At 43.8% G+C, this 18,249-nt stretch overlaps 1 protein-coding gene across 1 annotated transcript; it reads right to left on the reverse strand.

Annotated features, from left to right (window-relative positions):
• Positions 1–199: 199 nt before the first annotated feature.
• On the reverse strand, positions 200–12,854 carry mex3a (mex-3 RNA binding family member A). The gene is made up of 2 exons (XM_047357622.1): positions 10,717–12,854; positions 200–7,926 (listed from the first exon to the last, which is right to left on the reverse strand). Exons 1-2 carry the CDS (start codon positions 11,633–11,635, stop codon positions 6,782–6,784), a joined length of 2,064 nt encoding a protein of 687 aa, XP_047213578.1. The 5' UTR covers positions 11,636–12,854; the 3' UTR covers positions 200–6,781.
• Between the last annotated feature and the right edge of the window lie 5,395 nt (positions 12,855–18,249).

Here is an 18,249-nt window from a genome sequence, read left to right on the forward strand (position 1 = left end):
CCAGTTTTAAAAACAGCCAGCTGATTGTTGCTCATCACAGAGTATCAACGTGGCTCTATTATTCCGTCTAATGACCAGAGTAAAGATGTTTGCAAAGTGCTGCAGGCTGATATTTTCCCTCTGATTACTGATATTAAATATTAATCGTCATTATCTAAAGATCAATTGAGGTATCAGGAAAAAAAACAACACAATCTGCTTAAACTGGAGATCATTTCCTTTTTGTTTTATTAGAAACATTTACAATACATTTTGAATCTTGAAAAAATAACAAAGAACCAGAACTAACATGGCGCAGATACAATAATAATTATAATAATCATAATAAAAATGTCTCCAAAAATGTAATTCACAAAAAAACATGTGCTATAAGAAATAAACCTGCAGTATGACACGCCTTGTGAGGGCATGGCACACTGTAACAGAGTTCAGAACCTTTTTTTTTTTTGTCTTTTTCCCGTCCATCAACGGTCCGCCACCGAGGGCCACAGCAGTGACCCTCCCTCACTGTTCACAGAGAAACCAGAAACCAGCGCCGGCTGCTGCCGGCCCAAAACACTAATGCACTACAACTACTATTAGACCGGTATGAAACACCTCTACTGTGCTGGAAAAATTGGAAACGCTACCGAAGACAAACTGTCAGACTGCATCGGCCTCGTTGGAAAAGGGTCGAGTTTCACCAGCGAGCACCATGTCAGTCCCCACCCGTTGACATGCAGCAGAGAATGGTGCCATCGGGTCAGATTTGATTTGTTTTGAACATAAAGTCTCATCTTTTCTACATATGGAAGCGAATCTGCAGCGTAAAAAATGCTCTTTCCCAAACAGCTAACTGAGAAGACGTTGGTGTGGGGGACTGAGATGGTCTCTATCTGGCTCCAAACTCACATCAGCTTTTCTAAACAGACTCCGACTATGAAAATCTACAGCGAAGAAACAGTCCAAGCGTGCTGACGTCGCAGCCCCCCTGCACCGTTTCTCCTGTCTAAGTGACCATACAATATACATGCAAGCTAGTACGGCAATGAATCTGGTGTGTTTGTGTGTGTGTGTGTGTGTGTGTTTGCATCTAGTTACATAGATCTACACAGTGCGCTGGAGCCTCCTTGATGCCTCCCCTTGCACTTCACCTAATTAACGCATCAGGAAAAGTCGATCAAAAAGGCTTTTTTAAAAGCCGATCACACTCCGCTGCTATCGATCGATCAGACTGAGTAGTGGATGTAGAAAATGTGTGAATGAAAGTGTTTACAAGTTGTGTGTGGCCCTGCTGGGCGGAGGGTCACAGCTGCCTCATTCATTCCAAGCATTGCAATTTTTGCTTTTTATATTTTGATAAGAAAAAGCGAGTTTAGATTACAGAGGAAATGAGTAATGCGTTCAGTCAGTAACATGGGGTCAGTCGAAAGGGGGGAGGGTGGGGGTTACAGCAAGCAGCACCGCTCAAAGAGTGCTGATGCAAGAAAAAATAGAGTTGAGGCACAAATCGATGCTCTGTGACTAAAATATCTCCAAATTCTAAAAATATTCTGTTATTTTCTGTAGTTCTTCCATTGTTAATGCACTGATGTTGAAGTAGTGCACCTCTGAAGTTAAACTTTCAGCTATGGGAGACTCGTTCCAGGTACTTCATTCACCTTGAAGCACATGAGAAAAGTATCCATAACTTTCATAAATAAAACTTCTTTTCTCATTTTAGTTATTAGTAGAAACTGACTTCCCTGTGATTAGAAATATATTAACTTCTTGTCATTTTAATTAAAAAACAAAATGTCTTGAGGTTACTCATAAATATGTTGCTTCATTTTTCATAAATAACATCCAGATACTGACTTTTTTCCTCTGCTTTCTAGGAAATAATAACCCATGTTAGCAAAATAGATCTGAGAAACTGTAATATGTTTTTTTTTCATTTTTAAGTTACTTTCTATAAATGCATGTGGAAGAACTCAAATATAGACTACATCAAAAACCTGTTGCAACTTCCTTCCAAAAAAACTAACTTAAAGCTCAAAAATAAAAAAGGGTGCATTAGTTCATTTTCCCCCATTTTTGTTACATTCAATGCATTGCTTGTTCGATGTGTGACTGACATGTTAGTACAATTGCTTAAGTGCATCCATTTGAAAATAAGGATTTCCTATCACTCCTTTAAATGGGAATCTACATAAATGCATAAAGACCTTTTGATATTAAGAGAAGAAAAACATCTACTTTTTACTATAGTAGCAACCTTAATATGATATAGTAAATAATACTAACACAAACATAATGTATCGCTGAGTTGTCCCACCCTCTGCAGCTCTACAAGAATTCCTTATTTCAGGTGAGCTGGACAAATGAAACTTATATCTTAGGACTTAAACTATGTTTCAGTCAGTTAAACGACACAGTAAATATATGGTTTTAAACTGATGTTCTCTTTAAGGTCTTAAAGCTTTTATACACTTTAGATATCAGGTTGATGGATCCTTTTATGAAGTTTTTTCTCGATAAATCTTTCCTTTTGTAATAGTTTGAGTATCATGCAGGTGAACTAAGAACGTGTTATGCCTTTATTAAATACAGCATTTTATTACTCTTTTAAAAACTCAAGGGTGTGAAGTTTAGATTTCATCTCAGCCAAGTTTCATTTTTAATTAAAACGTCTGATGCTCCAGTTGATCAGGTAGAAAAAAAGTGAGCGAGATGTTCTCTAATCCGATCTCTTTGGGCCAGAATAAGTCCGTTAGTGGTGTCCGTCAACGTGACGTGGTTTCTTTTTGAACAAATTCATTTGACTTCTGGGAGTAATTCCATCATTTCGTAGCTCAGTAAACTCTAAACAGAAAAATCTGATTTTTATGCTAAATTGGTTCAATGATGTGATAAGTTAGCTCTCTTTTGTTCTTTGGTTATATCTGACCTTTTTCTGTCGAAGCAGAGAAAAAATAAATCGACGTGGTGCAAAACAAGGATTAAATGACCGCAGGAACTCAAACACGAGTTCCCCACTCGTTATTTTATTTTAAGCCCAAATCCTCGGAGACGTCGTCGTCCATCAGAAGCTGTGCAACCTGCTCCAACTCTAACAAAAATAAAGCCTCAAGTCCTGAAGTGATTGATACAAATATGATAAAAATCCCAAACTTACCCTGAAGCTGTTCCTAATTCATTCTACACCATAAGGTCACTAAAAGACAGAAATCCAACAGGATTATCCGAAGAACGAAGGTCAGGTTCTAAACAGAACATTATTCAAAGAGCTGACTCCCAGTATACTCATTATTGCTTTCCATCCTGATAAATAAAAACTGATTTCTTCTATAGGGGCTAAAGTTCTTAAATATTTGCCTATTTAACTAAGACTGGATACATCAGTGGCTTCATAAAATTCATTCTTACCGTTTATAGTAGTGTCTGCTTATCTATATTTGGATGACATACTTAGTAAATAATATTTCTTACATGTATGGATCTATCTAATATACTAATATAGTCAAAAGGGTGACAGGGCACATATATAAACATTTTTTTCTCCCTATTTTGTTTTTTTAATTTACTCTAAAACATTGACAATGACACTTTGAGATTGTAAAAATAATGGTAAACTCACTTTAGGCGGGCCTGCATCTGGCTCTTCCTAGCTGATACACACACCATATTTACAAAACAGCGCCTCCATATGAAGAACAACCCTCCTTAACTTACAGCGTCTAAACTGGGAGAACCTCCAATAAGATATCTTTGTTAAACCAGTGCAGAGGTGAAAAGGGGAAAAATTAGAGCTCTCCCAAATTGTCACTACTGAGCACAAGAATCACTGGAACACACAAGAAAAAAAAATGATAGGGAATCCTTATGTGCATGTCTTTGAGATTGTGTGAGATAAATTTCACCATCAGCAGTCGGTTTGGTATTGATCAGATGCGCGTGTTTATAATAAGGTGCTTTATTCTTTTTTTTTTTTTTTTTTTTTTAAGTCATGTGTTTTTAAGAGCCTAATGTCCGGAATCCCCCTAATCCCCACCCGAGCGCTTTGATTCACATTCTTCTTTTTCAAAAATAACTTCTTTACAAAGTTTGTCATTTGGGGAGTGGTACTGTATCAAAAGGCCAAAGTTGCTACCTTGTTAGCCAAAGCAATGGCAATATTCCATAAAAAACATTAAGGCAGAAAAGAAAACTACTAAAAACATACTAAGTTCAAAGAGTGGTGTCATACCGCCTCGTGATGCTGAAAGCTTCGGCCAAACCACTGTGCAATTTCTCCATCCCTAAAACTATTCCTCAGTCCTTCTGATAGATTTCAAAGTACTTTTCTATGCAAGTACTGTGCTTTCACTGCAATCCCCACATCTTTAGAGAAGGGGCCTGTTTGGCCCTGAAGACTGGATTTATTTAGTTAAAATGAGTCCAAACCCAAATTATTCATCAATGCAACAGAAGAGAGGCCTGTTGGATCACTGGTGTCGCCGCTGCACATGGCCCACATGTGACAGCAGCCCAAAACTCCCTCAAAGACCTGGATGATCAATAGAACTGCTCGGTCCAAAGGCTTTTTTGTTTTTTTACCTTTTTTTTTTTTACTTTTTTTTTTTTTTCTTAAAGCATACTCCTCCCTTACTCCCATCATTCAACAGCTTTAATCCCTACAACCCCCCCACCCCTGATCCATTGCTCTAGCCCTCCGAAATCCCCAGGCTGGGGCTAAGACAGACGCAGAGGGTGTGTAATTTGATTCAGCATGAGTGCTGGTTAAATGGGGCGTTTCCTCTGCCTTCCTGTCAATTACAATAGTCTGATTTCATTGTAGAAGTAAGGCGAGGGGGCTGCCGTTTGAGGGGAAGGTGCAGCCATGGGATGCCCCGTATGGTAAAAACACAGAGGGGGGCCTTTGTGGAAAGTCTCATCCCACAAATGGCACCCAAAGTTGGGGATTAATACTGCACCGTGTGTGATATGATCACAAAATGGTTTGCTTTTCAACATGTGGAATAAATATTCCAGGTAACTGGATTATGTATGTCTCCCCTAAACCTCCATTTTATTTCACGGCTGCCAAATTCGGCTAGTGTCTTTCAGAGCTTGTGTGTGCATGTGTGTTTTGGGACAAAAGAGCCCCCCTGTCTTTACTTGGGTAAGAAAAGGACAAGAAAAAGGGGGAAAAGAAGAGGGGAAGGAGGGGGTCCTTTTTGCCCAGCTGCATCCAGCCCCCTTCAGTGTTTCGGGGTGCAGAATCCCCACACGGTCCGCACCTGGACCAACCTATTTGCCTAATTATCAATGAGCGGATCCAGGCCGTGTCCAAGCTCTCCGTGGCCCACGCCATGACCAGCGCCCAGACAATACGGCTCAAAAGCAAACGGTCCAACTATAAGCTCAGGACCAGTGGGGGAAGGGGGTGGCATGAAAGCCACTCCCTAAGAAAAGAGAGAAAGAAAGGGGGCTAGGCAAGACCTCCAAACTCAGGGTCACAGCCACAGTGTGCCATGAAACACCTGCTCCTGTACAGCTCTGTTAATTACAGGGGGGGACGGGGGGACGGGCCCCTTGCAGCTCACACAGAACGCTGTCAGCAGAGGAGACGGGAAGAAAGGATTACCAGTCCTGTGTTTTACAGTATCAACTCCTTTAATCTGCTGCTGATTCAGGAGACGCTTTTCACGTTTTATTCATCTTCTGTCCATTCTAGGATTCTCTCCTGTTAACGGGCAGAACTGCCTGTTAACAGGAGGGGGCTCCTGCCTTGTCCTGCATTGTTAATCGAATGCGGCCAAACGACCGCACGAGACAATAAAGCGTGGTTAAGGTGGCTTTGAGACAAGTCCTTCGGGAATATCGAAAAGGGGCCAACTGGATGAATTCCAAGGTTTTTGGCCTCCCAAATTAAATCAGCACTTTAAGCCAACTGAGGAGCCACATGCTTTTCAAGTTCCACGAGCAGCAAAGCATTACGGAGTCTTTTCAACAAACTGCAGTGACCAAAGTGTCACCAATGGCTAGTGGACGGAGAATCCTACCTTTAAAACAACCCTCGTCCTATCTCTCTGAATAATATCGATAAAATGTAAGCAGTTTCTATAAATAATTAAAATCCTATCCCTTTTAAATCTGTTTTCTAATCCAATAAAAATTTGTTTCGTGTCTTCCTGTATGGATCCCGACTGGAACAAACCTATACACATTTTCATTTTGCTAGAATATTTTGGACCAAATATACGAACCCACAATCACAGTTTAACTGAAAACGTTGAGTTTAACTTCACATCTGCTCCTGGAAATTTCTCAAGGTACAATTTAACAATCCTGTTTTAGACCAATATGATTGTAAGGTGCAATAAATTCTGTTTTATTCCTTCTAACAACAACAATGACTTTCTAGGTCAGTCGAGTGCAGATTGGGTTCCTCAACAATCATGTTTCCTTCAATAAAACCCACTTTATGGTTAAAAAAAAGAATAATAAAATGTTCACATTACTGTCTACCTCTGCCTACACTGTGATTCATGAATGAAAAACAGCAGCAGTCAAAAAACTGAAAATGCAAGGTACTATACTTCTCTTATAAACAAAACTTTTATAAAATATATATGCATATATATATAAAAAAGAAAAACTTAAAAATATTTCTTATACTTTTTAGTAAAGCAAGCAGGCCTTCTAAAATATCTGCTTGATTGTTTTTAAATTTTCTGAAACAAAAATGTATATAATAATAATAATAATAATCATAAGAACAGTAAATAATTATTGAAGAAACACTGAGGAAACTAAGAATAAAAACGGATGTGGTTCTTTAGGAGAATATCCGGATGGCCTGAGTGACCTGGGTGTGGCACACCGGGCACTCCGGGTGGTTGAGCTCACAGATTCGGATGGCACACTCCATGCAGAACAGGTTGTGACCACAGGGCACCAAGGCAGCCGTCACTTTGCTCTCAAAGCAGGTCATGCAGTCCCGCACGGTGGCCGGCGGAGAGTCCGGCACCGGCAGGCGGCCTGGGAAGCCGTCTCCGGCCGATGCAGGTTCGCTGTGGGCGCGGCGAGCCTGGGCGTGAGGCGAGCCTGATACGATGCTGGTGACTGAGTTGTTGGGGGTCCCCCCTCCGCAGGGCTCCGGTAAACCAGGCGAGAGTCTGGTCAGGGGCAGCGGGAGGCCTCCAAAGCTTTTGGAACGCTGCTGGGTGTAAAAGGACACCTGTTTGGGGTAGTCAGGATCCCCCCAGCCCTGGATGCCCTCAGATCCAAAATACGAGCAAGGTTTCTCTCCAGAAGTGGAGAAGTTGCTCTTGTTGTAGATCCCCCCTCCCTCTCCTCCTCCTCCACTCCCGCCTCCAACCATGGCATCTGAGAAGTTCTGGCGGTAGCTGCTGGTGAGAGGCTTGCGCTGGCCCCCCTGCAGCCCCCACACCTGCTGTAGCCGGCTCTCCAGACCACCAGTGCTGCCCGCTGGGCTACTTCCACCATTTGGCCCCATACAGTCGTTCTCGTTGTTGTGGTCGTGCAGGCCTCCCGTCCGGAAGGCGATGTGAGCCTCGATCTCCTCACGGGCCCGCTCAGCATTGCTCGGGGAGCCCGTGATTTCGAAGACGGGGTCGCGGTCCCGGCTGGGGGTCACGATGTACGTGCAGGTCTGCTGCTGGATGCGTTTGATGGTGGAGCCCTTGGGCCCCACCACCAGCCCCACCACGCGATATGGCACTCTCACCTGAATGGTGGTCTGACCCGGCAGAGGCGTGGGCGGGGAGCCGCTGAAGGACACCCCAAGCTTGTTGCGGGAGGCCCGGAGCATGGAGAAGTGCTCTGCAGCAGAGATGATTTCACGACGGGCCAGTGCAACATCTTCCTTCCGACCGGTGATTAAAAACACGGGCTCCTCTCCTCTGACGGGGGTCTTGATGTACGTGTTGGTCTTGGCCCGCAGCGCTTTGATCTTACAACCTGAAAAGACACATTTTGGAAATTTTGTAACAAGTAAACATGATCCAGGAATCCATTTTTCTGATGCATGAATTACGTAAAGGGACAGCTGGTAGAAATCCAACTAATTTAGTTGCGTTGTTTCTGTCGACTGCTACCAAATTATGTTTTACCAGCAAATGATATTCAGAGTAATTAGCATGATTTATGAGGTCTCAGGATTTGAGTATTGGTCGTTCCACATGCTCTAAATCACAGCTTACCATGGCACACATGCAGAGTATAGAGGTCCTGGTCCACACAGACACGGCGGTTTTGGGGAACTTCATATTTTCCCTACGCTGCTGACCTCTCCTTGAACTTGCACACGATCAACCCAGAGAAGCGTCACTTCGAGGCCACTGACATCGTCACATCTGCCTCTTTTTTGATCACTGTTTATGAATTTTCCATATCAAAGTGCTTTAAGTACAGCATCCTGATCTGAGTGAGTGCAAATTAATGTCATTTTATTAGATTGCCTGACCTTGTAGTAGGACAGAGCAGGATACGTATTGTTTCAGTGCTTTTATTCTTCAGAAGGACTGCCAGGTACATCCGAGGTCAAGACAAGACAGTTCAGCTTATATTACATCCTCATTGGTGCAGCATTAAGGTGGGCTTTCATTCAGGCTGCTTTCTCATCAGTGCCATCTATATTGACAAGCTAAACATGCCTTAAAGAGGCCGTTCCAACTCACCGCCTAACCCGGAGAAACCAGCGTTAACCAGCCGAGGATCACAGCGGCAGGTACCAAAACATCTTAAGGCAGCTCTAGGGCTGAAGCAGGATAATGCTGCCACACAGACCCACTTTGCTCAGGAACACTCACTTCCTGGGAAGCGACTGTACGGAGAGAAGGATGGTGGTGATACTCCAAGGGGTTAGAGCAGCTCGCGCCCCATTTCTGGAAATGCCCTCTAAGGCCACAGCATGATATTAGGCTAATAAACCTGCTGATGACACAGGGGCTTAGGAAACTATTCAATTCCCTTTCTCAAACTGCATCTTAAATTTTAACAAGTACACATTAGTCTCTTAATTAAAGGATTATCAATAAATAAAAAGCAAAGATGAATTAATCAGAACCAGAATTAAGGTCACAGGAGACAGATTTGCTCGCATGCTGCTAAACTGTAGTGAATGAGGTGGTTCAAAACAAAGCCACGCTTCATCAGAAGAGAGGAGGGTGCAAAAGCATTGACTGACAGGAGGGAGAAATAATCACCCCTTCATGACAGGAAGGTCCAGCTTTACCCAGACAGAGAATGGGGTGTGACAGTAGAGCCAACCAGGGAAGGCTCAACTCATTTCCCCCCCCCCTAAATCAGACAAAAAGGGACCCCCTCACTGCACCCACCAGGTCCTCTCTGTCCATTAACAGTTATTCCATTAAAATCCAGAACTAACACTTCAGAGTAGAGAGTGGGAGTTGTGGAGGGAAACAAGGGGCACTTAGCAGCACAGAATCCAGAAAATATAATACATGGGGGTTGGGTTGTCTGTAAAAGAAGCCACCCCAGCTCCTCTGGACCCCCTTTGACATTACTGGAAGTCTGTTTGTTTCGAGGTAAAGCTGGATTTTACCGATGGAACCTCACCCACTCTGCAGTCTTTGTGCCTCACTCTGGGCCCAGCCCCCCTTCTGCCTCCACCATCCTGACAGACAACCATGTGGCTTCGAGGGTGTGCACTGAAACGGGGCTCCAAGGCGCGACCTACCACACCATTCAGCTTAAAGACGCTACAACCGTATTTTCTTTTCTCTGCCTATCATGGAAGCGTGGCAGCAGCTACATTAACATCCCCACCAATCAATAAAGAGAACACTTCTTCAGAACCAACTTAGAAATTCAGGCTCGTCTGCAAACACTTATGCACAAATCACTTTAGAACATCACAAACACTCAGCTGATGCAACTTCTGGCCGGGTCACCCCTTAAGATGACCCAAATGAATGCCCCCCCCCTCCCATTAGATCACACCCTACCCCAGATTCACACCTTTGTTTGACAGCTGCTGTCACTCATCTTGAACTCTTTGTTCAACAAGAAGAGGAAAACTGTAAAAGAAAAACTCGTCTCAATCTGCTTTGTGTTGGGAGCTAAACTTTCCAGCTCTGATCTGAAGAGCAGAAAACAACAAGGGGGCCACGCTTTCTCTTTGTCCAATTGTGTCACTGGACCAGTACGCGAGGTAAACAACGAGCTGGATAAAAGAGCGGGTTCTGAAACGTCCAGCCCTTTTCAAGCCCAGATGACTAATTCTTGGTGATGTTGTTCAGTTGAGAGTGAACGACGCCCCCCTCGTCGCCCGCTGCATGTTTTTTTGAACAGTCTGGCGCGTCTCAGACGACAAAGGAAGCAGTGCTCTCCTGCTCCACAGCGCGTGTCTGTGCGCTGACATTGATGGCGTGGATGTGGAAATCATTCGCCCAGGAGGGAAGGGAGCTCTCTCCCAGTCTCTCCCACCCCTTCCTTGCGCAAAAGCGCTCAAAAAGAGCGAGAAATGAGCGCAAAACCGGTGAGCGGATCGTTTTCTGTGGAAAGATGAGAACCTGAAATATTTGAAGCGGAAAAAGAAAAAGTGGGAGGCTGATGTCTCGGAGGAGTAGCTATAAAAAAGGAGCCCACACCACTCCCTTTTCTTTGTCAAATAACACCAGGTAACAGTTGGAGAACAACAAGCAGACGGCACAGGGAGGCATCCAGCCTGTTTGTGGGATTAAAGCAGTAAGTTTGGGGGTAAATAATGAGCGGGCAGCGGTTTACCTTGTCTCCCCACTATTTCGGCCACATGTTCGGAGCTGGGCACCGGGACGCATTCTGTTATGTTGCAGCCTCGTCCTTTCGTCTCTGCCGAGGAGCTCTCGTACAGGGCGCACAACTTGCTCTTCCCCTGCAGGATGGCCGCGTCCCCGACGCTGTTGGCGTGGTTGTGGTGGTGGTTGTTGTTGTTATTGTTGCTCCGGTCCTGCACTCCTGTTGTCGGGGCTCCGCCGCCGCCGTCCTCGCCTTCCCCGAGCCCCAGCAGCGACAACTGGCCGAGCGCGACCCTGAGGGCACGGGAGTCGTCCTCCTCTTCGTCGGGTGCTACGAGGAGACCTTCGCCGCCGAAGCCGGAGCCGGCCAGATCCCCGCCGTAGCCCCCATTTTTCTCCATGATCCCTGCTAGAACCAGCAGGCTAGGCATGGCTAACAAAAGAGTGTGTGAGACAAAGACAGGGGAAAGAGACTGGAGAAACAGCACCCGTGCCGCCTCCTCCTCCTCACCCCCTCCTCCTTCCCTCTTTGCGCTAGACCCTCCCACAGACCGCCCCCATCTCTCTCCATCCGCCAGACTCTCGGTACAGTATCGAGCTCCGGCCGTCTGCACGGTAGATGGGGCCGGGCCGATGCGTTGCTCCACCCAGTCTGGTTTACACCGACCCCCTCTCCTCTCCTGCCTCAGTGAGACAAAAAACGAGCCTCCCTCCCTCCCGTCGTACCATTCCGTCTCAGGTTCGCAAGCATGTGGCGGCCCACATCCAGCCCGTCTCCTGTGCAGGAAGGAGGAAGCATTCAGCTCACCCTCTGCGCCGCATGCAGTCGCATAAACGCAGACGCGCTGCAGAGCTGCGGCAGCGCGGGGAGCTGCATATTTATATTTTTGGTGACTTATGTAAGAACAAGCCATCCAGGATGTAAACATTCACTTAAAGGTGCAAGGGCAACGCGCACATGGTCATCTACTGGAAGATGATGTCAACTCCATGATGATGGGGTGGAAACCAGCAGCTCCCGCACACACTGAGGGAACCCTGGGGTTGTAGGACTGAAGGAGTTTTTATACAGAAATAAAAAGGAGAATGGGGTGGAGGGGGTGGGGTGGTCCGCCCACCTCTATGTGCTTTGCGGCAGGTCACCGCGCCGTTGGATCTGGCGCCGTTGCGCATTGAGGATGTTATGTATAGGAGGCAAAGAGGGTGTCTGGGATGGGGAGGAGGTGATGGGGGAGCTGTGCATGAGGAGGAGAAGAGAAAGGGAAAGGGAGTTGTCAGACAGGCGTTGCAGACCTTATGCGGTGGGGGGGGGACATCAGTAAAACCCTCGCATTTCCCGTTTGAAAAAAAAAAAAAAAAAAAAAAGGGTTTGCAGCAGCTCCGCTGAACAAAGAGCCGCGCCGCGTGTTTTTTCCGCGCAAAGACTCCACAACATGTCCTCCTGAAACCACACCGACCGCATGCTTAAACTGCTCCCACAAACTGCAGCCGTACATTTAAAAATGTTATCGATACAAGAAAATAAAACCTGGTTGGATGTAGTCACGCAAAAAATTAAAATACTTCACTAGTAATTAAACTCTAATCTGCAGCCTTTAATAAGAAAAGTACATTTCAATGGTCTGATTATTGAAGTTGTTCATTCTTGACAGACTTGATCATAAAAGCTTTGAGGAAATGTTGGACCTGGTGTAGAAATTACTATGCAGCGCTGAGAAACAACTGATGTCTATGTCTTCAGCTTCCTCCAAGTGTCAGTCTCCAAGTCAAGCCTCTCCATACCATCTGTGCATATGCAGGGTGGCTTGCATAAGTCTGTACCTGCAAAGCAAACTCAGGGGATGTTCCTACACTCAACAGCTCCACCCTATAGATTCTTCTCCCAAGAAAACACAAAGTTTGCTACCTCACCTGGAGACAGAACCGTACTCCTGGTGTGTTTGTGTCTGTGTGCTGCACAGAATTCACTTTTTAGAGTCTGTTTCTACCCCATCTTTTAATTTTGAATGCATTATTCTCTATGTTGTACAGCTTTTTACCCACAGACACAATAACACACAGTCTGATACGACAGCCGGAGCGCGGCTGCATGAATGTTTTAATATTTTCGTGTGAGAATTACTGTCTGCTTTCTGCTGCCACACTGAATGGAGCAGTGATATGATCACGCATTTCCAAACAGCATCACTGAAAATAGGAGCAAGGTTGCTGTTGTGATAAGATGGAGCCAGCAAAGGTAGAGCAGGTGTATTTACATGCGTAATAAAAGTCTAGACGTACTCTCTGGGTGCCAATCAGGAAGGGGTTAGTTCTCTGAGGGGGTGCTGCAGATGAGGGCTCACCGGGAGGCTCCTGGTATGAGGCCAGGATTAAAACAAACGCCCACTCTGTCCAATAATAAAATAACAGCAGCGGCAGGAGAAGAGCAGGAAGGCGTGAGGCTGCGGCCAGCAGGGTCTGTTTCCAGCCCCCACCCAGAGGTGAAGACAAAGGACCCGGAGCTGGGGGGAGCACTTCTTAGCAGTGTGCTCACTGTCCAAGAGGTCTTGTGGCTCCATTAAAGGGGCCCACTGGGACTGCAGGGGCCCGATCAATGACAAACATGGATCTGGGATCATGTTTCTACCAGGTCCACAGCAGTCTCAGCCTGGATGTGTGAGCTTGGAGTGGCCTGTTGTAGCACATCATCTTTATGACGGGCTCTGAAAGGACCACAGCAGGTCTGGTTTCCATTCAGACCCCCTCCCTGTGGGCCACAGTTGTCATTTGTACTCTTTTGTGTGTGTGTTAGCTACAGGACACTTGTGAAACCCAGTGTTTAGGTAATGTTACTTTCACATTTAGGAAAATCTCTGATCTTGACCATCTGCTCGTCACTGTGCTGCTCTGTTACTGTTTTTCCTTCTCAGGAAGGACCCAGTGAGAGAACTGCTATTTGCACACGCGTCTCTTTGTCCACGAGCAAATATTGCTTTCACCTGTGGACGGTGTCTGGCTTTCAGAGAGGACAGGCGATAGGCTGTTAATGTGTCTGAGATTCCCTGAAGGACATCCTTTTGACTTCCTCGGCCAGATGTCCCTTTCAGGAGTTCTCGGTGCCCCGCCGTCACTTGAATGGGGCCTCAGCAAGCACAAAGAAATGTGTTGGCTGAGCACCACGTGCTGATGCCACGCTGAAACTGGCTCTCAGGGATGATGTAAGTCCTCATGCAAATTGATACCACATCGTGTGCTCATAATCCGCAGAGAGCCTTGAAGTCGATCAGCTGAATAAGTGAATCACCAGAGGCAGAGGCCGCTCTTTGTGTGCGGTCTTTCCTGATTAAACTCTGATTTGTTTGTGTTGTAATGTTTGTTTTTATCTGTTTAGAGGTTTTTTCTTATTTCAGGTCAGAGCAGCCGCAGGGATCATAGAGGCAGGAAAGGCTGCATTAAAGTAGAATCTGAACTGCCTTGGTTCTATGGTCTTTATTTGCAGTTTAACAGGATTATGCTTTTTCTGATATTCAGTAGTTATTAGTGTGACCCATAACCGCATAATCCTTACAGGTTAGTGAAGTTTCTGATTTAATATTCTAAACTCTAGAAATGCAGATAAAGATAATCCACAAACAACCACTGAGGCATTTATCAGTCGGCTAGAGATCAATATTAGACATTTCACCTTAAAAATTAGATTGTTTTGCCCCTGTTCATTAAATGCATCTAAACTAAAAACTCCCACATTTTAATATAAATAAATGGATCGTTTAGCAGGTTTTGTCATTTACTTTGAGTTCATCTACAAAATAAATTAAATTAAGGTTCTTGGCAGATGGATTGCATGCCTCCATCTTCTGTTGGTTTGAAAGCTCTTCCCTCCGTCAGAGAGACTGCAGGATGTTTTAAGGTAAATGTTTGTTTCATTTAACTGTTAACACAAGGTTGAGTTGGGATGTCTTACCATCCAGGTCAGACCTCAAAGAAACACCAGGAACCATTATCAGCATAAAAATCCTCTCATCTAAACTCTGGACACCAAGAACATTTGAGAAAAGTATTTTTTGGTCACCAGGTCAGTTATTTCAGCATCACTATGAACACATTCAGCATCTTTCTCCTGCTGTGAAAAGCTCACAAAGAGCTGATGACCAACAGACACGTTCTCACCTTCGAACTACAGACAGTCCAGCAGGATGTTGTGATTGGGAGAGATGCTGTCATTTGGGAATATGAGTCAGGTGGAATGACTTCATTGCTTTTTACGGGTATTAGGTCATCCTTTCCCCTCACTTTCCCTATTTCCACACCCTCCCCCCACCTCCCTTCACACCCCTCCTCCCTCTCTCCTGTCTGCCATGTGTAATCACATTGATACTGTGCAGCTATCGTGACACGCCCAGAGATGATGAGTAAGGCTCACCTCACCGCTTGCTGCCCGTATGGGGGGGTGATCTCACAGAGGGCTTTGAACTCCAGAGATCCCTCTCGGAGTCCCGATTATCCCCATCTTCAACCTTTGCCTTTATTAGACATAATGCGTTTAACTGCACATTGTTCAAATCACAAACTGATCACTCAATTGAATCTAGAAATAATCATCTAACACTTGTGCAGCACCAAAGATGACGCTTTTGTGCACAGTTGAATTCAGATAAAAAATAGTAATATCATGGATAGAAATCTGTAAAAATAGTATTTCTAGATCTAAAACATTCCAAGCAACATTGATGTCTTTGTTCACACACACATCAGAGGTGACCAAGTTTAATTCCCCGAAAGGTAAGTGTTGATTTCTCACATTTTTGCTGTTTATTTAAAAGGAAATGTAAAATGACTTTACATTTAGCAGCTGGAATTGCATCCTGGTTCCTCCGCCGTGAAACATTGACAGGTATGGCGTTTGTTTGATGTTTTTAAGGTTGGATAATATGGAAAAAATCAAACATGGAGAAATATTAGTGTTCTTCCTTATTTTAAAGATCTGAATTTGTTTAAGAAAATTGCTCAAACAAGCAGAAAACGTTTCATACTAATTATCTAAAAAAGATAGATGTCATCCGAATGATGTCAGCTTTTGGCTCATCTACCAGCATCCAGTCTTGAGCTGAAGATTTTATCCATCAGTATTTGTTTTTTTAGCCTATAACAGGCTACCTTTTATTTTTAAAAACTAATTTATGATGAAAAATGTAATACAAATTGAGGGAACTAAATGATCCTCCAGTTATAAAGCCCACTGAGGAGTTAAATGTGTAGAGGAGTTTATAAACATCTAGATAAAATGATTCATGCAGCTCTAAATGCTTCGACATGCATATGTCAGTTATAAAGCAAAATGATCCGTCTTTGACGTGAAAATCCTGACCTGCCCTGCCTCATTGAATAGAGACCCACAACCCCTTTGTGTCTGCGCTGTAAAGTTATTTACATGGTAGGAAATAGTTTGCCTGGAAATTATAATCATAAAAATAATAGTTCCAAATGTTTTACATAAAAGCATTTTGAAATTTAATTTCATGTCACCTAAAATGAAGAATTTGAGTAAAAATCTATTCAAATTCATTACTGATTTATATTAGATATGTTCAGTATAAAAGTCATTGTGGACATCTTCACTTTGACTCAAAACGTGATTTTCTTTTCTCTGCTACACATTTCCATGAATCTTGGGAGAACTCCTTTCCTCTTTATTGCCATGTTTCCACCAAGGTGGAGAAAGGAAATTCTCCATCCTTGTTTGGACCAGGAAGTTTTGAAATGAGCCGGAAATGTAGTTTTTTTTTTTGAAGACATCCTGCAGCTTTATGATGAAACCGTCTGGAGGAAGCAGAATGAGCTCAGACCTTTTTGGATGCAGTTCAGATAACATGATGCATAATGCAGATCGACACTGTTAAACTCTTTAAATTACCTCCATAAACCAAATATTGAGTTATTTTAAAGTGATGTGAAATGTTTTCTGTTTTTCTCTCATGCAGATCATTTTAGTCACTGTATGATGCTATGAATTGCGCAGGTTGGAGTAGCTCAGTTAATTTTCATTAAATGAGCTACAACAACATTTAGTTTACCTTTGGGATGGATAAATTATTTTTGAATTGAAGTGTTTTTGTCAGTGGCTATTTTACCTTAAAAACACATTTAATTTACAGTTTTATTCGTAATATTTTACTCTTCTAATATGCTCTGCTGGGTGGGAATCTTCCTGTTGTTTGTCTGAAGCACAAACTTATCTGTTCGAGCTGGATTATGCAATAATTTCTTAGCACCACAGATGACAAACTATTACAGTCCTGGAGGTAGAGTATGGATACCAGTAGACGTTACGTCACAGTGAGTGTGGATCCAGTCTCAGCCTTTGTTTCCTCAGATTCCTGATACCTCAGAGTGTGACCCACAGCTTTGCTGTACCATTTATGAACATTAGGATTGTAAACAAACCATTTGCAGCTCTGCAGCATCAGTCATGAAAAATTCATTCTCCGTGGTTACATAATGATGAGCATGTCTAGGAAGCCAGACCAGCACTATCTGGTTTTGTTATATTTGTGTTTTTGTTTGTATTTGGAATGAAACGAGGGTCACCGGGAATGAAACTGTCTGCGCCGTTCAACCGGACCATGTGTACTGCTCCGTAATGGCACTCATGCAGCTTTTGTTGCCTTGAGGAATGGTTGCATGATGGCTCAGTGGATGCCACTTTAATTAAATTATCAATTCATGTAAAACCCAGAGCAGGTCAGTGTATCAATCATTTCCAAAGTGGGGTTTATGCAGGCAGAGTGGCCCCCAAGGGCTCTCCAGTGTGTCCTGAGTGAAAATAATGCTTCTGTTATTTAGTCTCATTTATGCTACAGACATGCTGCGTCATTATAAATGTGTGCCAATGGCAGCTGTCGATACAGAGATGTGAAACGTTTTCCACCGAATCTAAAATCCTTCAGAACAACTTCCAGTCCAGCTCAGAACTTCTGGCAAAGCTGCAGCTGTAATCAGAAAACCAAAAGGCTGTCACAGAGACATGTAGTTGATTTTTACAGATTTACACCTTTGCCAAACGTTTCCAATAGGATTTCAGTGCAAGTGATGCAGCCCTTAAACCTTTTCACATTTGATCATGTTTAACAACAGACACCAGCCTGTTTTTTAGTGATTTTGTGTGACTGAGCAACAGAATATTGCATGACCTTAAAAAGGAATGAAACAGTTGCTTGGTTTTCACATTACCACATCTAAAAAGTGTGTTCTGCATGTACAAAACCTCGTTCATAATCTGATACCGCTAAATAAAATCTACCGGTGTGTTATTTTCTCAGTTTAAATATGACTGTGAAGAGCTCAGAGGTTTGACTGAGAACATTAGAGAACAAACAACATCATAACGTTTAAGGAACACAGCAGACAAGTCGGGGAGAAAGTTCTGGAAAAGCAGAATTAGGTTCCACAACAATATCCCAAGCTTGGAACATCTCCCAGAACTTTGTTCAATCCATCATCTGGACATGGAGAGAGGATGGACCAACTGCAGACCTACCAGGACATGGACGTCCACCTAAACTGA

The sequence above is a fragment of the Girardinichthys multiradiatus genome, chromosome 3 (assembly GCF_021462225.1).
Source record: "Girardinichthys multiradiatus isolate DD_20200921_A chromosome 3, DD_fGirMul_XY1, whole genome shotgun sequence".
In the NCBI taxonomy this organism is placed as follows: domain Eukaryota; kingdom Metazoa; phylum Chordata; class Actinopteri; order Cyprinodontiformes; family Goodeidae; genus Girardinichthys; species Girardinichthys multiradiatus.

Coding starts and splice junctions, on each gene's coding strand:
- mex3a (XM_047357622.1), bottom strand. CDS start 11,635: ATGTTTACATCCTGGATGGCTTGTTCTTACATAAGTCACCAAAAATAT. Junction 7,927..10,716: donor CGAAATAGTGGGGAGACAAG/GTAAACCGCTGC, acceptor GTGTCTTTTCAG/GTTGTAAGATCAAAGCGCTG.